The sequence below is a fragment of the Pristiophorus japonicus genome, chromosome 30 (assembly GCF_044704955.1).
Source record: "Pristiophorus japonicus isolate sPriJap1 chromosome 30, sPriJap1.hap1, whole genome shotgun sequence".
NCBI classification, from domain to species: domain Eukaryota; kingdom Metazoa; phylum Chordata; class Chondrichthyes; family Pristiophoridae; genus Pristiophorus; species Pristiophorus japonicus.
Window position 1 is genome coordinate 10,701,265 of NC_092006.1, and position 20,727 is coordinate 10,721,991.

General features: G+C 55.0%; 1 protein-coding gene across 5 annotated transcripts in view; it reads left to right on the plus strand.

Moving 5' to 3' along the window:
• Positions 1-20,727, plus strand: part of adam15 (ADAM metallopeptidase domain 15) — an 89,259-nt gene that overhangs the window by 40,231 nt on the left and 28,301 nt on the right. For all 5 annotated transcript variants that reach the window (XM_070868677.1, XM_070868679.1, XM_070868680.1 and 2 more), the window contains exons 11-18: positions 732-880; positions 3,501-3,678; positions 5,618-5,710; positions 8,503-8,698; positions 10,752-10,860; positions 12,665-12,860; positions 14,990-15,067; positions 17,097-17,208. In XM_070868677.1, coding sequence (XP_070724778.1) covers positions 732-880; positions 3,501-3,678; positions 5,618-5,710; positions 8,503-8,698; positions 10,752-10,860; positions 12,665-12,860; positions 14,990-15,067; positions 17,097-17,208 — 1,111 coding nt within the window. The remainder of the gene's footprint in view (positions 1-731; positions 881-3,500; positions 3,679-5,617; positions 5,711-8,502; positions 8,699-10,751; positions 10,861-12,664; positions 12,861-14,989; positions 15,068-17,096; positions 17,209-20,727) is intronic.

Below are 20,727 nucleotides of genomic sequence, written 5' to 3' on the forward strand. Positions count from 1 at the left end.
ATAAATAGGCGGCGTTATGTCTGTAATGCACTTATGAATGACTCCACGAGGCAATGTGTTGTACTCAAACTGGAGTGACCTTGGTCCTTTATCCGTAACTCCAGAGTGAGGCACAAGCATGGTGGGGCAGCCTTTTATACTGGGCCCTGCACACCTATGCAGGTGACCCTCGGGTCTCCCACCGCAGTGCCCTCTGGTGGACAGCCTCTGCCACAGGGGCAGGAGACCCCGGTCTCCACCAGTTGCACCCTCTAGTGGTGCCAGCACAGTATACACACAGTGTAAACCTTATTGATAGTGCATCAGGTAACAAGTCTCCATCTTATGCAACTATACAGTGACAACACAGAGAGTATATCTATAGTCTGCGTATATAACAGGAGGGGACCAAGGACAGATCCTTGAGGGACATCAGAGGTAACGATACGGGGGCGGGAAGAGAAGCCGTTCTTGGCGATTCTCCGGCTACGGTTAGATAGATAAGTCTGGGGGTAACAAAGGAGCGGATGAGGGTTTCAGCAGCGGATGAGCTGAGGCGGGAGGCGGAGGGGGGGGGGGGCGATGTTACGAAGGTGGAAATAGACGGTCTTAGTTATGCCGCTGATAGGTAGCCGGAAGCTCATTTCAGGGTCAAACACAGCAGTAAGGTTGTGAAGAAAAGGTGTGAACGAACGGAGATTGACTGCTAAGCATGGTCCATGGAGTGTCACTCATCGTGTCCTTTGCCCTAGGATCACTCGGTCAGCGTGCTGGGAGTAGCATCCACTGTCGCCCATGAGATCGGGCACAACCTGGGCATCAGCCATGACACGGACGATCGCAAGTGCACCTGTTTGAACCCTCAGCGTTTGGGAGGCTGCATTATGGAACCGTCAACAGGGTAAGAATAGCGGGGCATGGCGCTTAACTTGGAGGGGCAGTACTGAGGGAGCGCCGTACTGCGCTGTCGGAGGGGCAGTACTGAGGGAATGCCGTACTGCGCTGTCGGAGGGTCGGTACTGAGGGAGCGCTGTACTGCGCCGTCGGAGGGGCGGTACTGAGGGAGCGCTGTACTGCGCTGTCGGAGGGGCAGTACTGAGGGAGCGCCGTACTGCGCTGTCGGAGGGGCGGTACTGAGGGAGCGCTGTACTGCGCTGTCGGAGGGGCAGTACTGAGAGAACGCCATACTGTGCTGTCGGAGGGGCAGTACTGAGGGAGCGCCGTACTGCGCTGTCGGAGGGGCGGTACTGAGGGAGCGCCGTACTGTCGGAGGGGCAATACTGAGGGAGCGCCGTACTACGCTGTCGGGGGAGCAGTACTGAGGGAGCGCCACGCTGTCGGAGGGGCGGTACTGAGGGAGCGCCACGCTGTCGGAGGGGCAGTACTGAGGGAGTGCCACACTGTCGGAGGTGCCATCTTTCAGATGAGACGTTAAACCGAGGCCCCGTCTGCCCTCTCGGGTGGATGTAAAAGATCCCGGGGCCACTATTGGAAGAAGAGCAGGGGGAGTTCTACCCGGTGTCCTGGGGCCAATATTTATCCCTCAACCAACATCACTAAAACAGACGATCTGAGTCATTACCACGTTGCTGTGTGTGGGAGCTTGCTGTGCACAAATTGGCTGCCGCGTTTCCCACATTACAACTTCAAATGTACTTCACTGGCTGTAAAGCGCTTTGGGACGTCCGGAGGTGGTGAGAGACACTGCAGGAATGGAGGTTCCTACTTTAGGGCTTGGCAGAAACATAACGATATTAACTGAAGGCCCGTACTGTTGGGCTTTGGTTTTGATGAAAGAAATAACCTCGGGAGACCGAGTTGGGCCAGGTTCAGAGTCATGGGCCAGAGACCCAGAGATTGAGAGTTTAAATCACACTGTGGCACATTGTGAAATCGAGTTCACTAAGTTATGGGGAGCACCAGGAAAGAAATGGCGATGAATGACGTTCGATAGTTGTTTCCATACCGAGCTGGTCCACCAATGCTCTTCAAGGGACCAGTACCTGGTCTGGGACTACACCTGACGCTGCTTCACATTAAGTGCCCCTTGAACTGGGTACGCTTCTCTGAGATGGTACTTGAGATACATGGTTCAAGTCAAGTCAAAGCAACATCTTCAGTATTTGATGGGACAGTGTCGAGGGAGCTTTACTCTGTATCTAACCCCGTGCTGTACCTGCCCTGGGAGTGTTTGATGGGGACAGTGTAGAGGGAGCTTTACTCTGTATCTAACCCCCTGCACCTGCCCTGGGAGTGTTTGATGGGACAGTGTAGAGGGAGCTTTACTCTGTATCTAACCCCCTGTACCTGCCCTGGGAGTGTTTGATGGGACAGTGTAGAGGGAGCTTTACTCTGTATCTAACCCCCTGCACCTGCCCTGGGAGTGTTTGATGGGACAGTGTAGAGGGAGCTTTACTCTGTATCTAACCCCCTGTACCTGCCCTGGGAGTGTTTGATGGGACAGTGTAGAGGGAGCTTTACTCTGTATCTAACCCCCTGCACCTGCCCTGGGAGTGTTTGATGGGACAGTGTAGAGGGAGCTTTACTCTGTATCTAACCCCCTGCACCTGCCCTGGGAGTGTTTGATGGGACAGTGTAGAGGGAGCTTTACTCTGTATCTAACCCCCTGTACCTGCCCTGGGAGTGTTTGATGGGACAGTGTAGAGGGAGCTTTACTCTGTATCTAACCCCCTGCACCTGCCCTGGGAGTGTTTGATGGGACAGTGTAGAGGGAGCTTTACTCTGTATCTAACCCCCTGCACCTACCCTGGGAGTGTTTGATGGGACAGTGTAGAGGGAGCTTTACTCTGTATCTAACCCCCTGCACCTACCCTGGGAGTGTTTGATGGGACAGTGTAGAGGGAGCTTTACTCTGTATCTAACCCGTGCTGTACCTGCCCTGGGAGTGTTTGATGGGACAGTGTCGAGAGAGCTTTACTCTGTATCTAACCCCCTGTACCTGCCCTGGGAATGTTTGATGGGACAGTGTAGAGGGAGCTTTACTCTGTATCTAATCCCCTGTACCTGCCCTGGGAGTGTTTGATGGGACAGTGCAGAGGGAGCTTTACTCTGTATCTAACCCCCTGTACCTGCCCTGGGAGTGTTTGATGGGACAGTGTAGAGGGAGCTTTACTCTGTATCTAACCCCCTGCACCTACCCTGGGAGTGTTTGATGGGACAGTGTCGAGGGAGCTTTGCTCTGTATCTAACCCCCTGTACCTGCCCTGGGAGTGTTTGATGGGGACAGTGTCGAGGGAGCTTTACTCTGTATCTAACCCCGTGCTGTACCTGCCCTGGGAGTGTTTGATGGGACAGTGTAGAGGGAGCTTTACTCTGTATCTAACCCCCTGTACCTGCCCTGGGAGTGTTTGATGGGACAGTGTAGAGGGAGCTTTACTCTGTATCTAACCCCCTGCACCTACCCTGGGAGTGTTTGATGGGACAGTGTCGAGGGAGCTTTGCTCTGTACCTAACAGTGTTTGGAGACCGCGATGTATTGAAGCTCTCCCTCTCGCCCCCAGGTTCCTCCCAGGCCAGGCCTTCAGCAGTTGCAGCCGAGACGATCTGGAGCGCAGCCTGAAGCAAGGGGGAGCGATGTGCCTGTTCAACTTCCCCGCCTCGGTCCGTCTCTTCGGGGGCCAGCGCTGCGGCAACCTGTACGTGGAGGAGGGGGAGGAGTGCGACTGCGGACTGGCGGATGTGAGGACAGTGAGGGAATGCCCGGAACTGATGCTGCGTTCCTGCGGCGAGCGGGGGCACGTGCGGCTGTGTTGGGCACCAATGGTGGGATGGAGAGCGGTCACACACACGGGTGTTGGTGACGGGATAGTCCCCTGATTGGGAGGGGTTGGGAGGGGTCCCCTGATTGGGAGGGGTCCCCTGATTGGAGGAGTCCCCTGATTGGAGGAGTCCCCTGATTGGGCGGGGTCCCCTGATTGGAGGCTCCCCCACCCCCGATGGGGAGTGTTCCCCTTCCCCCCCCCCCCCCTGTCCCACGATAGGAGTGTTCCTGATTACGGGATCGCTCCCTTTGAACTATTTGCGATTTAGCCTTGTGCAGTGAGAAGCGATGAGCGGCCATGTTTACCCCTCTCCCTACCCCTCCCCCCCGGCCACTGACTCCGGCTGGGGGTCAGTTCCAAGGCTGGTCCCCGCATTCCACATGGTGAGCTTTGGCAGCCTATTTGACCAAGGCAGGCATCGCCCAAAACCTGATCCTTTCGACACCGGGCGCCTGGTGCTCTTTCCGACGTCCAGGTTGGAATAATTTCTTCCTCGTCCCCCTTCCTCTCTTGGTCCAGGGTCCCCCGAGAGAAATTGCAGCATCTAGTTACCTCCGGACTTGAGTTCTCCAACGCACTCCCTGTCTAGCCTCCCACCTTGTACCCGACGTAAACTAGAGGTGATCCAAAACTCGGCTGCCCCCGTGTCCTAACTCGCACCGAGTCCCGCTCACCCATCATCCCCTGTGCTCGCTGCCCCCGTGTCCTAACTCGCACCCAGTCCTGCTCACCCATCACCCCCTGTGCTCGCTGCCCCCGTGTCCTAACTCGCACCGAGTCCCACTCACCCATCATCCCCTGTGCTCGCTGCCCCCGTGTCCTAACTCGCACCGAGTCCCGCTCACCCATCACCCCCTGTGCTCGCTGCCCCCGTGTCCTAACTCGCACCCAGTCCTGCTCACCCATCACCCCCTGTGCTCGCTGCCCCCGTGTCCTAACTCGCACCGAGTCCCGCTCACCCATCACCCCCTGTGCTCGCTGCCCCCGTGTCCTAACTCGCACCGAGTCCCGCTCACCCATCACCCCCTGTGCTCGCTGACCTACATTGGCTCCCGGTTAAGCAACGCCTCGATTTCAAAATTCTCCATCCTTGTTTACAAATCCCTCCATGGGCCTCGCACCCCCCTCCCGATCTCTGTAACCTCCTCCAGCCCCTACACCCCTCCCTATCTCTGTAACCTCCTCCAGCCCCTACACCCCTCCCTATCTCTGTAACCTCCTCCAGCCCCTACACCCCTCCCTATCTCTGTAACCTCCTCCAGCCCCTACACCCCTCCCTATCTCTGTAATCTCCTCCAGCCCCTACAAGCCTCCCCCGAGATGTCTGCACTCATCTAATTCTGCCCTCTTGAGCATCCCTGAATATAATTGCTGAACCATCGGTGGCCGTGCCTTCTGTTACCTGGGCCCCAAGCTCTGGAACTCCCTCCCTAAACCTCTCCGCGCCTCTCTCTCCTCCTTCAAGATGCTCCTTAAAACAGACCTCTCTGACCCAGCTTTTGGTCACCTGCGTTAATTTCTCCTTGTGCGGCTCGGTGTCACATTTTCCATCTAATAATACTGCCGCAAAGTGCCTTGTGTTGTTTCACTACCTTTAAAAGGGCGCTATATAAATACAAGTCTTTGCTGCCGACACGGACCTCATGGAGCCGACCTGTGACCTCGGTAACTCGACCCTCGACCTTTGAGGAGCGTAAAGGTATTTAACAGGCAAGGCGGGGGGGGAGAGGCTGAGGGATAAAAGGCCGAGTGGAGTTTTTAACGCCCCCATGGTCGGCGTTGCCGTGGAGACCGGGTAGGCCTCAGAAGCCGTTGGGTGACCAGCGATGTCTTGTTTTTTTTCTTTCTCATACCAGGAGTGTGAGGACCCTTGCTGTGATGCCCGGAGCTGCAGACTGGTTCTGGGGGCAGAATGTTCATCCGATGGGGCCTGCTGCGAAAATTGCAAGGTAGGCTTCCACCCCCGCTTGGTTCTTTCTCCCCCACCCCTCTCCCGCCTGGCCGCCATTGAGCCTCGGCCTGCTCTCGCTGTTGTTGTGAGGGAGGCAGATTTAGCACCCAACAGAGTCGATTGCCGGATTGTGACTGCGGTTGCCGGGGGGGTGGGGGGGGGGTGGAATTAATTGTATATCAGTCCCTCCTCGTCGGCCTGCTCACCATCGCAAGCAAAGGAGGAGGCCATTCGGCCCCTCGAGCCTGTTCTGCTCTTCCAACAGTGGCCGTGGGATCTTTTACATCCACCCGAGAGGGCAGACGGTGCCTCGATCTAACGGCCCCTCCGAGAATGCGGCGCTCCCTCAGTACTGCCTCTCCGACAGTGCGGCGCTCCCTCAGTACTGCCCCTCCGACAGTGCGGCGCTCCCTCAGTACCGCCCCTCCGAGAGTGCGGCGCTCCCTCAGTACCGCCCCTCCGACAGTGCGGCGCTCCCTCAGTACCGCCCCTCCGACAGTGCGGCGCTCCCTCAGTACTGCCCCTCCGACAACGCAGTGTGGCGTTTCCTCAGTACCGCCCCTCTGACAGCGCAGTACGGCGCTCCCTGGGTACTGGAACTGGGCGTGTGGGCCTGAGTTATAGAGCTCGAGACTCTAGAGTGGGGGCTCGAACGCGCGACCTTCTGACTCCGAGGCTAGAGGGAAAGTGGGGCTCTTTGGCCATGGGGTGAAACACATCTCGCAGAAGGTCCTCCTAAGATCAGAAACTGTGATGAAGCCAATGGAGATCCAGCTCCGCGATTGTTCCCCAGTAAGTGGCTCTGGAATCCCATGTTGTTGGGACCTAGATGGGGTGGACACTGAACGAAGTGGAATTCAGCACCTCAGAGAGTGCTCGAGGCGAATAGCATTGAAGCCTTTAAGGGGAACTTTGATAGTGGTTCCTGGGATGAGAGAGCTGTCTTATAAGAACATAAGAAATAGGAACACGAGTCGGCCATACAACCCCTCGAGCCTGCTCCACCATTTAATACGATCATGGCTGATCTGATCATTGACTCAGCTCCACTTCCCCGCCCGCTCCCCATAACCCTTCACTCCCTTATCGCTCAAAAATCTGTCTATCTCCATCTTAAATATATTCAATGTCCCGGCCTCCACAGCTCTCTGGGGCCGAGAATTCCACAGATTTACAACCCTCTGAGAGAAGAAATTCCTCCTCATCTCAGTTTTAAATGGGTGGCCCCTTATTCTAAGACCATGCCCCCTAGTTCTAGTCTCCCCCATCAGTGGAAACATCCTCTCTGCATCCACCTTGTCAAGCCCCCTCATAATCTGATACGTTTCGATAAGATCGCCTCTCATTCTTCTGAATTCCAATGAGTAGAGGCCCAACCTCCTCAACCTTTCCTCATAAGTCAACCCCCTCATCCCCGGAATCAACCTATGAGGAGAGATTGTGTAGATTGGGCCTGTACTGTCTGGAGTTTAGAAGAATGGGAGGTGATCTCATTGAAATATAGAAGATTCTGAGAGGGCTTGACAGGGTAGATGCAGGGAGGATGTTTCCCCCCGGGCTGGGGAGTCTAGAACCAGGGGTCACACAGTCTCAGGATAAGGGGTCGGCCATTTAGGACTGAGATGAGGAGGAATTTCTTCACTCAGAGGGAGGTGAATCTTTGGGATTCTCTGCCCCAGAGGACTGTGGAGGCTCAGTCGTTGAGTATATTTAAGACAGAGATCGTTGCTAGGCTCTGTATGATCACATGATGATGCAAAGATGGATGGGAAAGCAAGTTGTGAGGAGTACACACAAAATCTTTAAAGGGATATAGACGGGCTAAGTGAGTGGGCAAAAATTTGGCAGATGGAGTATAATGTGGGAAAATGTGAGGTTATCCACTTTGGCAAAAATAATAGAAAAGCAAATTATAACTTAAATGGAGAAAAATTGCAGTACGGCAGGACCTGGGGGTACTTGTGCATGAAACACAAAAGGATAGTATGCAGGTACAGCAAGTGATCAGGAAGGCCAATGGAATCTTGGCCTTTATTGCAAAGGGGATGGAGTATAAAAGCAGGGAAGTCTTGCTACAGTTATACAGGGTATTGGTGAGGCCACACCTGGAGTACTGCGTGCAGTTTTGGTCTCTGTATTTAAGGAAGGATATACTCACATTGGAGGCAGTTCAGAGAAGGTTCACTCGGTTGATTCTGGGGATGAGGGGGTTGACTTATGAAGAAAGGTTGAGAAGGTTGGGCCTCTACTCATTGGAATTCAGAAGAATGAGAGGTGATCTTATCGAAACGTATCAGATTATGAGGGGGGCTTGACAAGGTGGATGCAGAGAGGATGTTTCCACTGATGGGGGAGACTAGAACTGGGGGGCATGATCTTAGAATAAGGGGCTGCCCATTTGAAACTGAGATGAGGAGGAATTTCTTCTCTCAGAGGGTTGTAAATCTGTGGAATTCGCTGCCTCAGAGAGCTGTGGAAGCCGGGACATTGAATAAATTTAAGACAGAAATAGACAGTTTCTTAACCGATAAGGGGGCGGGCAGGGAAGTGGAGCTGAGTCCATGATCGGATCAGCCATGATCGTATTAAATGGCGGAGCCGGCTCGAGGGGCCGAATAGCCGACTCCTGCTCCTCTTTCTGATGACGTGATTGCTGATTGGTCCCCTTGAAGGATAAGCCACGCCCAGTCCCAAGTGCCTTTGCAAAGTGTAATTCGAGCCATAATTGAAGTGGGGGTGGTTTAAGTGACCTCTCTCTTTGTCTTTGCCCCCCCACCCCCCCACCTGCAGATGAAACGTGCGGCCTCCATTTGCCGGGTGCCGCTGGGAGATTGTGACCTGCCCGAGTACTGCACTGGAGTGTCGCCCTACTGCCCACCCAATGTCTTCCACAAGAACGGTCACGCCTGTGACAACCAGCGGGCCTTCTGCTACAGCGGAGCCTGCCTGACCTTTGAACTGCAGTGTCAGGTCCTCTGGGGCCCAGGTGAGCAGGGCTGGAGGCCTTCTTTTCAAGGCCGCCTTTTCGGGGCCTTTTTTTCAAGGCCCGTTGCCTGGGCAACAAGTTCTCTTTCAGGCAGAGAGATGGAAGAGGGATAATGTTCGGCCCATCGTGCCTGTGCCTTTGCCTTTTGAAAGAGTTATATTCCATTTAGTCTCACTTCCCGCGTCCCCCCCACCTCGCTCTTTCCTCATAGTCCCCTGCAACTGTTTCCTTTTTCGACTCCGCACACATCCTCTCCCATCCCTACCGTCTACTTCCACCTCCGTAACCTCGCCCGTCCCCGTGACCCCTGCCTCAGCCCATCCCCTTCTGAACCCTCAACCGTGCCTTGACGCAAGAGCGTAAGAAATAGGAGCAGGAGTAGGCCACAGGGCCCCCTCGAGCCTGCTCCGCCATTCGATAAGTTCGCGGCTGGTCGTTGAACTCAACGCCACTTTTCTATCTCACTGTCACCTCTTGACTCCTGACTCTTCCAACGCTCTCCATCTTGCACCCTCCACAAACATCAGCCCATCCCAAACTCGGCTGCCCCCTCCTCCGTGTCCTAACTCGCACCGAGTCCCGCTCACCCATCACCCCCTGTGCTCGCTGCCCCCGTGTCCTAACTCACACCGAGTCCCGCTCACCCATCACCCCCTGTGCTCGCTGCCCCATGTCCTAACTCGCACTGAGTCCCACTCACCCATCACCCCCTGTGCTCGCTGCCCCGTGTCCTAACTCGCACCGAGTCCCGCTCACCCATCACCCCCTGTGCTCGCTGCCCCCGTGTCCTAACTCGCACCGAGTCCCGCTCACCCATCACCCCCTGTGCTCGCTGCCCCCGTGTCCTAACTCGCACCGAGTCCCGCTCACCCATCACCCCCTGTGCTCGCTGCCCCCGTGTCCTAACTCACACCGAGTCCCACTCACCCATCACCCACTGTGCTCGCTGCCCCGTGTCCTAACTCACACCGAGTCCCGTTCACCCATCACCCCCTGTGCTCGCTGCCCCGTGTCCTAACTCGCACCGAGTCCCACTCACCCATCACCCGCTGTGGTCGCTGCCCCTGTGTCCTAACTCGCACCCAGTCCCGCTCACCCATCACCCCCTGTGCTCGCTGCCCCATGTCCTAACTCGCACCGAGTCCCGCTCACCCATTGCCCCCTGTGCTTGCTGCCCCCGTGTCCTAACTCACACCGAGTCCCACTCACCCATCACCCCCTGTGCTCGCTGACCCGCATTGGCTCCAAGTCCGGCAACGCCTCGATTTCAAAATTCCCCATCCTTGTGTTCAAATCCCTCCGGGTCCCACACCCCTCCCTATCTCTCTAGCCTCCTCCAGCCCCACAATCCCCTGTGATCTCTGCGCTCATGGAATTCTGGCTTGTCCATCCCCCCATGTGGGAAGGTGGGTCATGTGTTGACCAGTGAGTTGGGGGGGGGTTATGTATTGGCCAGTGAGATCGTGGGTTATATTGACCAGTGTGTGTGTGGGTTATATTGACCAGTGTGTGTGTGGGTTATATTGACCAGTGTGTGTGTGGGTTATATTGACCGGTGTGTGTGGGTTATATTGACCAGTGTGTGTGTGGGTTCTATTGACCAGTGTGTGTGTGTGGATTATATTGACCAGTGTGTGTGTGGGTTATATTGACCAGTGTGTGTGTGGGTTATATTGACCAGTGTGTGTGTGGGTTCTATTGACCGGTGTGTGTGTGTGGGTTATATTGACCGGTGTGTGTGTGTGGGTTATATTGACCGGTGTGTGTGTGGGTTATATTGACCAGTGTGTGTGTGGGTTATATTGACCAGTGTGTGTGTGGGTTCTATTGACCGGTGTGTGTGTGTGGGTTATATTGACCGGTGTGTGTGTGGGTTATATTGACCAGTGTGTGTGTGGGTTCTATTGACCGGTGTGTGTGTGTGGGTTATATTGACCGGTGTGTGGGGGTTATATTGACCAGTGTGTGTGTGGGTTATATTGACCAGTGTGTGTGTGGGTTATATTGACCAGTGTGTGTGTGGGTTATATTGACCAGTGTGTTGTTCTCTCAGGTTCGGTTCAAGCTCACGATATCTGTTTCACAACCGTGAATAAGAAGGGTGATAAATATGGCAACTGTGGCGGGCACCTCAATGGGACATACCTGAAGTGTGCTGAGGAGTAAGTATGGTCTTAACTATCGCTCCCCACCCCAAACTCCAACTGGGGAACCGTTCCACTGACGCCTCTCCCCCCTCCTTTAAGACGCTCCTTAAAACCTTCCTTTTTGGCCAATCTTTCGGTCACCGATCCTAATATTTCCTTATGTGGCTTGGAGTCAAATTCAAACTAATTTATGCTCCTGTGAGGTGCCCTGAGGGGTTTTGCTACATTGAAGTCAGAAGATTTGTGGGTTCAACGCCAGGGACTTGACCCCATAATCTCGGCCGACACTCCCAGTGCCAGTACTGAGGGAGCGCTGCACTGTCGGAGGGGCAGTACTGAGGGAGCGCTGCACTGTCGGAGGGGCAGTACTGAGGAGCGCCGCACTGTCGGAGGGGCAGTACTGAGGGAGCGGCGCACTGTCGGAGGGGCAGTACTGAGGGAGCGCCGCACTGTCGGAGGGGCAGTACTGAGGGAGCGCCGCACTGTCGGAGGGGCCGACATTTGGATGAGACGTTAAACCGAGGCCCCGTCTGCCCTCTCGGGTGGATGTAAAAGATCTCGGGGCCACTATTGGAAGAAGAGCAGGGGGAGTTCTCCCCGGTGTCCTGGGGCCAATATTTATCCCTCAACCAACATCACTAAAACAGATGATCTGGGTCATTATCACATTGCTGTGTGTGGGAGCTTGCTGTGCGTGAATTGAGCTGCCGCATTTCCCACATTAAAAGAAAGACTTGCATTTTTATTCGGCATGATTGATGACCACCTGACGTTCCAAAGCGTTTTTCAGCCAATTACAAAAGTGGCTATCTTTCGAAAGTACTTCATTGGCCATGAAGTGTCGTGGGACGTCCTGAGGGGGTGAAAGGCGCTATAGAAATGCAAGTCTTTCTTTTGAGGGCGCATGTTGTGGTAATGAATACATTCTATTTGTGTGTTGTTACCTCCAGACTTGACTATTCCAGCGCACTCCTGGCCGGCCTCCCACATTCTACCCGACGTAAACTAGAGGTGATCCAAAACTCGGCTGCCTCTGTGTCCAAACTCGCACCGAGTCCCGCTCACCCATCACCCCCTGTGCTCGCTGCCCCGTGTCCTAACTCGCACCCAGTCCCGCTCACCCATCACCCCCTGTGCTCGCTGCCCCGTGTCCTAACTCGCACCCAGTCCCGCTCACCCATCACCCCCTGTGCTCGCTGCCCCGTGTCCTAACTTGCACCCAGTCCCGCTCACCCATCATCCCCTGTGCTCGCTGCCCCGTGTCCTAACTCACACCGAGTCTCGCTCACCTATCACCCCCTGTGCTCACTGACCTACATTGGCTCCTGGTTAACTAACGCATTGATTTCAAAATGTTCATCTTTATTTTCAAATCCCTCCATGGCTCCCTATCTCTGTAAGCCACTCCAGCCACTACACCCCTCCCTATCTCTGTAACCACCTCCAGCTCCTACACCCCTCCCTATCTCCATAACCTCCTCCAGCCCCACAACCCCCCGAGATCTCTGCGCTCCTCTAATTCTGCCCTCTTGAGTATCCCTGATTATAATCGCTCCACCATCGGTGGCCGTGCCTTCAGCTGCCTGGGCCCCAGGCTCTGGAACTCCCTCCCTAAACCTCTCCGCCTCTCTCTCCTCCTTCAAGACGCTCCTTAAAACCGACCTCTTTGACCCAGCTTTTGGTCATCTGTCCCTAATATCTACTTATGTGGCTCGGTGTCAAATTTTTAGCTCATTGATACTCCTGTGAAACGCCTTGTGACGTTTCACTACGTTAAAGGTGCTATATGAATACAAGTTGTTGTTGTTGTTGTTGTTAGGGATGCCAAGTGTGGGAAAATACAGTGCCAGGGAGGTAACGATCGGCCTGTTCTCGGATCCAACGCAGAGATACTGGTGACCAATATTAAGGTCGATAAGATGGAGTACAGCTGCCGGGGAACGTATTTCAACTTCGGTGATGACATTGCCGACCCGGCTATGGTTATGCCCGGCACGGTGTGCGGTGAACGAAAGGTAAAGGTGGCAGGGGGCATGGGCACTTGAGGGAGCGCCGCACTGTCGGAGGGGCGGTACTGAGGGAGCGCCGCACTGTCGGAGGGGCAGTACTGAGGGAGCGCCGCACTGTCGGAGGGGCGGTACTGAGGGAGCGCCGCACTGTCGGAGGGGCAGTACTGAGGGAGCGCCGCACTGTCGGAGGGGCGGTACTGAGGGAGCGCCGCACTGTCGGAGGAGCAGTACTGAGGGAGCGCCGCACTGTCGGAGGGGCGGTACTGAGGGAGCGCCGCACTGTCGGAGGGGCAGTACTGAGGGAGCGCCGCACTGTCGGAGGGGCGGTACTGAGGGAGCGCCGCACTGTCGGAGGGGCAGTACTGAGGGAGCCCCGCACTGTCGGAGGGGCAGTACTGAGGGAGCCCCGCACTGTCGGAGGGGCAGTACTGAGGGAGCCCCGCACTGTCGGAGGAGCAGTACTGAGGGAGCGCCACACTGTTGGAGGGGCAGTACTGAGGGAGCACCGCACTGTCGGAGGGGCAGTACTGAGGGAGCGCCGCACTGTCGGAGGGGCAGTACTGAGGGAGCGCCGCACTGTCGGAGGGGCGGTACTGAGGGAGTGTCACACTGTCGGAGGTGCCGTCTTTTGGATGAGACGTTAAACCGAGGCCCCGTCTGCCCTCTCGGGTGGATGTAAAAGATCCCACGGCCACTATTGGAAGAAGAGCTGGGGGAGTTCTCCCCGGTGTCCTGGGGCCAATATTTATCCCTCAACCAACATCACTAAAACAGATGATCTGGGTCATTATCACATCGCTGTGTGTGGGAGCTTGCTGTGCGCAAATTGGCTGCCGTGTTTCCCACAATACAACAGTGACCACTCTCCAAAAAAAGTACTTCACTGGCTGTGAGGGAGTGGAACAGGAGCAGGAGTCGGCCATTCAGCCCCTCGAGCCTGCTCCGCCATTTAATACGATCATGGCTGATCCGATCATGGACTCAGCTCCACTTCCCTGCCCGCCCCCTTATCCCCTTATCATTTAAGAAACTGTCCATTTCTGTCTTAAATTTATTCAATGTCCCGGCTTCCACAGCTCTCTGAGGCAGCGAATTCCACAGATTTACAACCCTCTGAGAGAAGAAATTTCTCCTCATCTCAGTTTTAAATGGGCGGCCCCTTATTCTCAGATCATGCCCCCTAGTTCTAGTCTCCCCCATCAGTGGAAACATCCTCTCTGCATCCACCTTGTCAAGCCCCCTCATAATCTTATATGTTTCGATAAGATCACCTCTCATTCTTCTGAATTCCAATGAGTAGAGGCCCAACCTCCTCAACCTTTCTTCATAAGTCAACCCCCTCATCCCCGGAATCAACCGAGTGAACCTTCTCTGAGCTGCCCCCAAAGCAAGTATATCCTTTCGTAAATATGGAAACCAAAACTGCACGCAGTACTCCAGGTGTGGCCTCACCAATACCCTGTATAACTGTAGCAAGACTTCCCTGCTTTTATACTCCATCCCCTTTGCAATAAAGGCCAAGATTCCATTGACCTTCCTGATCACTTGCTGTACCTGCATACTATCCTTTTGTGTTTCATGCACAAGTACCCCCCAGGTCCCGCTGTACTGCGGCACTTTGCAATCTTTCTCCATTTAAATAATAACTTGTTCTTTGATTTTTTTCTGCCAAAGTGCATGACCTCACACTTTCCAACGTTACCTTGTCCCAGCCCCCAGTTCTCCAGCTGGCTGCTGCCATCGTCGGGCATCCGCTGGCTATTCGACTGCAGTGGAATCTCAACGGACCCACCGGGCCATCATCATTCGAGATGAGGCTGTGCAGAATTTTGACCCCTGGGCCGACTGTGGGGAGCCAAGTGCTGCCCGAACTCAGGCGCAGGTCAGAGGTTCAAAACTTTGCACACACCCGGGGACGGACGGACGGACAGACAGTGGGGACAGTGAGGATGGCCGGGGGCCACCTTGTTTCGGGATCTTGCGGGGCTTCTGCGCGGGATGTAGACCTGTGAGTGGACGGGGCAGGGGGGGAGGGGGGGAAACCTCAAGGTGGGACGTCGAGTGTCCCGTTAATGTCTTGAGGTTCCCGCCGTGCAGTAGCCATCTTGACAAAATCTCCTCTGGTCTCCTTTTAGGCCTGTATTGACCGAAAATGCCAAGACGTTTCCCTGTTCGGGGCGGACGTGTGCCTGCGGAGATGTAACAACCACGGGGTAAGGTGGAGCCTCCTGGAATCCTGGCTGGTGACATTGTCCCGTGTATGTGCCACACCTTGGTCCTAATTGCACCATTTCGCTGTGATTCCTGCATTCTCTCTTTTCCAGAGATGTTTGGGGTGTTGAGAACCATCTCCTTCTTGAAGAGGAGGCTGGAGACCCATACCCTGGACTCCCCTTCCCATTCACTCCCACTATACACAATCCCAATGGACCCAAACCCCTTCCCATTCACTCCCATTGTACACAATCCCAATGGACCCAAACCCCTTCCCATTCACTCCCATTGCACACAATCCCAATGGACCCAAACCTTTTCCCGTTCACTCACATTGTACACAATCCCAATGGACCCAACTCTTCCCATTCACTCCCATTGTACACAATCCCAATGGTCCCAAATCCCTTCCCATTCTCTCCCATTGTACACAATCCCAATGGACCCAACTGCTTCCCATTCACTCCCATTGTACACAAGCCCAATGGACCCAAATCCCTTCCCATTCTCTCCCATTGTACACAATCCCAATGAACCCAACTGCTTCCCATTCACTCCCATTGTACACAATCCCAATGGACCCAAACCCTTTCCCATTCACTCCCACTGTACACAATCCCAATGGACCCAAATCCATTCCCATTCACTCCCATTGTACACAATCCCAATGGACCCAAACCCTTTCCCATTCACTCCCACTGTACACAATCCCAATGGACCCAAACCCCTTCCCTTTCACTCCCATTGTACACAATCCCAATGGACCTAAACCCTTTCCCATTCACTCCCATTGTACACAATCCCAATGGACCCAAACCCTTCCCATTCTCTCCCATTATACACAATCCCAATCGACCCAAACCCTTTCCCATTCACTCACATTGTACACAATCCCAATGGACCCAACTCCTTCCCATTCACTCCCATTGTACACAATCCCAATGGACCCAAACCCTTTCCCATTCACTCCCACTGTACACAATCCCAATGGACCCAAACCCCTTCCCTTTCACTCCCATTGTACACAATCCCAATGGACCTAAACCCCTTCCCATTCACTCCCATTGTACACAATCCCAATGGACCCAAACCCTTTCCCATTCACTCCCACTGTACACAATCCCAATGGACCCAAACCCTTTCCCATTCACTCCCACTGTACACAATCCCAATGGACCCAAACCCTTTCCCATTCACTCCCACTGTACACAATCCCAATGGACCCAAATCCATTCCCATTCACTCCCATTGTACACAATCCCAATGGACCCAAACCCTTTCCCATTCACTCCCACTGTACACAATCCCAATGGACCCAAACCCCTTCCCTTTCACTCCCATTGTACACAATCCCAATGGACCTAAACCCTTTCCCATTCACTCCCATTGTACACAATCCCAATGGACCCAAACCCTTTCCCACTCACTCCCACTGTACACAATCCCAATGGACCCAAACCCTTTCCCATTCACTCACATTGTACACAATCCCAATGGACCCAACTCCTTCCCATTCACTCCCATTGTACACAATCCCAATGGACCCAAACCCTTTCCCATTCACTCCCACTGTACACAATCCCAATGGACCCAAACCTTTTCCCATTCTCTCCCATTGTACACGATCCCAATGGACCCAAACCCCTTCCCATTCACTCCCATTGTACACAATCCCAATGGACCTAAACCCCTTCCCATTCACTCCCATTGTACACAATCCCAATGGACCCAAACCCTTTCCCATTCACTCCCACTGTACACAATCCCAATGGACCCAAACCCTTTCCCATTCACTCCCACTGTACACAATCCCAATGGACCAAGCCCAGTGGTGTGACCCATACATACCCACATGGGGAGCTTGGCTGGGAGATGTGGCGAGGCCCTTTTTACCACCAATGGAGCGAGTTGGCCGGATTCCCCCAAACCGTTCCAACGACGGGTACTGTTGTAACGTGCGGTGCGGTGCGAAGTCACCGCGGCTTGGCTCTAACCCGCGGCGTGTCGCTTGTGTCCCTCCCTCTGCAGGTTTGCAACAGTAACGACAACTGCCATTGCGACGCTGGCTGGGCTCCCCCGGACTGTAAGGGCTCGGGCTACGGAGGAAGTATCGACAGTGGGCCAGTGCAGGAAACCCAAGGTACATTGCAGTCCGCTCGACCTTGACCTGGAGCCGTCCATTCGAGCTTTCCGCCCAGGGCTTGCAACGGCTCTGGTCTCATTATACATTGCACAAGGTGGAGATTGTTGTATTGACAAGATCTCTCTCCCCTCTCGATTGTTTTTTTTGTCTGCCTCTATCTCTGTCTCTCTCTCTCTCTCTCACTCTCTCTGTCCCATCTCTCTCATTCCCTCCCTTCCTCCCTCTTTCTCTTTCTCTTGCTCCCTCCTTCTCTTTCTCTCGCTCGCTCCCTCTTTCTCTCGCTCCCTCCCTCTTTCTCTCGCTCCCTCCCTCTTTCTCTCGCTCCCTCCCTCTTTCTCTCGCTCCCCCCCTCTTTCTCTCGCTCCCTCCCTCTTTCTCTCGCTCCCTCCCTCTTTCTCTCGCTCCCTCCCTCTTTCTCTCGCTCCCTCCCTCTTTCTCTCGCTCCCTCCCTCTTTCTCTCGCTCCCTCCCTCTTTCTCTCGCTCCCTCCCTCTTTCTCTCGCTCCCTCCCTCTTTCTCTCGCTCCCTCCCTCTTTCTCTCGCTCCCTCCCTCTTTCTCTCGCTCCCTCCCTCTTTCTCTCGCTCCCTCCCTCTTTCTCTCGCTCCCTCCCTCTTTCTCTCGCTCCCTCCCTCTTTCTCTCGCTCCCTCCCTCTTTCTCTCGCTCCCTCCCTCTTTCTCTCGCTCCCTCCCTCTTTCTCTCGCTCCCTCCCTCTTTCTCTCGCTCCCTCCCTCTTTCTCTCGCTCCCTCCCTCTTTCTCTCGCTCCCTCCCTCTTTCTCTCGCTCCCTCCCTCTTTCTCTCGCTCCCTCCCTCTTTCTCTCGCTCCCTCCCTCTTTCTCTCGCTCCCTCCCTCTTTCTCTCGCTCCCTCCCTCTTTCTCTCGCTCCCTCCCTCTTTCTCTCGCTCCCTCCCTCTTTCTCTCGCTCCCTCCCTCTTTCTCTCGCTCCCTCCCTCTTTCTCTCGCTCCCTCCCTCTTTCTCTCGCTCCCTCCCTCTTTCTCTCGCTCCCTCCCTCTTTCTCTCGCTCTCCCTCCCTCTTTCTCTCGCTCTCCCTCCCTCCCTCCCTCGTTGGCTCGCTCTCCCTCCCTCCCTCCCTCGTTGGCTCGCTCTCCCTCCCTCCCTCCCTCGTTGGCTCGCTCTCCCTCCCTCCCTCCCTCCTCCCCTCTCTCTCCCTCCTCCCCTCTCTCTCCCTCCTCCCCTCTCTCTCCCTCCTCCCCTCTCTCTCCCTCCTCCCCTCTCTCCTCCTGTAGCCTCTGCCTTTGTCTCTCCCTCTCTCCCTCTCTCCCTCTTTCCCTCTCCCTCTCCCATCATTCATAGAGTGATGCTTCCTCATCAGATCTATCGGGCTGCCCCCACCTCCCAAATCCTGCGCGGAACATCCTTGCCTCCGCTCGGCAGTGGGCCGCGTGGCTCGGGGCCAACCGGGGGAGCGCGCCGGATCGCATGCCGCCATGGCGAGACGGTCTGGGGCCGTGGCGGGGGAACTGACCCCGTGGCGTGTGGAGGGGAGGGGAGGCCGCGGGAGATTGCTGCCCCTCGAGTGTCTCTGGCTAGAGTTAGTCCCTCCTGTTGCAGAAGGCCGTCACAAACACGCCCTCCCCGCCCCCCACCCTCGCTGAGCCTCCACGAGCTCGCTTCCCTTCCTGTCAGGATTTCCTCCCCGAGCATCCCGTCAACGCGGTGCTCCCCTCCCACGAGGCTCAAGTGATGTCAGCGCTGTTGTCAAGCCTGGCCTGCCAGAGGAGGAGGGGCTCGGGGCTTTATCCCCCTCGTGTGTGTGTGTGTCTGCAAATCCCCTGGGAGGACAGACGCACCAACGTTAGCGTCCTCGACCAGGCCAACATCCCCAGCATCGAAGCACTGACCACACACTCGACCAGCTCCGCTGGGCAGGGCCACATTGTCCGCATGCCCCCAGACACGAGACTCCCAAAGCAAGCGCTCTACTCGGAACTCCTTCACGGGCAAACGAGCCAAAGGTGGGCAGAGGAAACGTTACAAGGGACCACCCTCAAAGCCTCCCTGATAAAGTGCAACATCCCCACCGACACCTGGGAGTCCCTGGCCCAAAGACCAGTCCGCCCTAAGTGGAGGAAGTGCATCCGGGAGGGTGCTGAGCACCTCGAGTCTCGTCGCCGAGAGCGTGCAGAAACCAAGCGCAGGCAGCGGAAGGAGCGTGCGGCAAACCAGTCCCCACCCTCCCCTTCCCTCAACCACTGTCTGTCCCACCTGTGACAGGGACTGTGGCTCTCGGATTGGACTGTTCAGCCACCTGAGGACTCGTGTTAAGAGTGGAAGCAAGTCTTCCTCGATTCCGAGGAACTGCCTATGATGATGATGTGTGTGTGTCAATTGCAGATTGGAACTGGTAAACTGCCTTAGAACCGGAGAAATTTACAGCACGGAAGGAGGCCATTCGGCCCATCGTGTCCCGCGCCGGCCGACAAAGAGCCACCCAGCCTAATCCCACTTTCCCGCTCTCGGTCCGTAGCCCTGTAGCTTACGGCACTTCAAGTGTACATCCAGGTACTTTTTAAATGTGGTGAGGGTTTCTGCCTCTACCACCCTTTCAGGCCGTGAGTTCCACCCCAGACCCCCACCACCCTCTGGGTGAAGACATTTCCCCTCAAATCCCCTCTAAACCTCTCCCCAATTACTTTCAATCTGTGCCCCCTGGTTGTTGACCCCTCTGCCAAGGGAAATAGGTCCGTCCTATTCACTCTATCCAGGCCCCTCATCATTTTATACACCTCAATCAGGTCTCCCCTCGGTCTCATGTGTTCCAAATAAAACAACCCCAGCCTATCCAATCTTTCCTCATCGCTAAAATTCTCCAGTCCAGGCAACATCCTGGTAAATCTCCTCTGCATCCTCTCTAGTGCAACATCCTGGTAAATCTCCTCTGTACCCTCTCCAGTGCAACATCCTGGTAAATCTCCTCTGTACCCTCTCTAGTGCAACATCCTGGTAAATCTCCTCTGTACCCTCTCTAGTGCAATATCCTGGTAAATCTCCTCTGTACCCTCTCTAGTGCAATATCCTGGTAAATCTCCTCTGTACCCTCTCCAGTGCAACATCCTGGTAAATCTCCTCTGTACCCTCTCTAGTGCAACATCCTGGTAAATCTCCTCTGTACCCTCTCGAGTGCAACATCCTGGTAAATCTCCTCTGTACCCTCTCCAGTGCAACATCCTGGTAAATCTCCTCTGTACCCTCTCCAGTACAACATCCTGGTAAATCTCCTCTGTACCCTCTCCAGTGCAATATCCTGGTAAATCTCCTCTGTACCCTCTCCAGTGCAACATCTTGGTAAATCTCCTCTGTACCCTCTCTAGTGCAACATCCTGGTAAATCTCCTCTGTACCCTCTCTAGTGCAACATCCTGGTAAATCTCCTCTGTACCCTCTCCAGTGCAACATCCTGGTAAATCTCCTCTGTACCCTCTCCAGTACAACATCCTGGTAAATCTCCTCTGTACCCTCTCCAGTGTAACATCCTGGTAAATCTCCTCTGTACCCT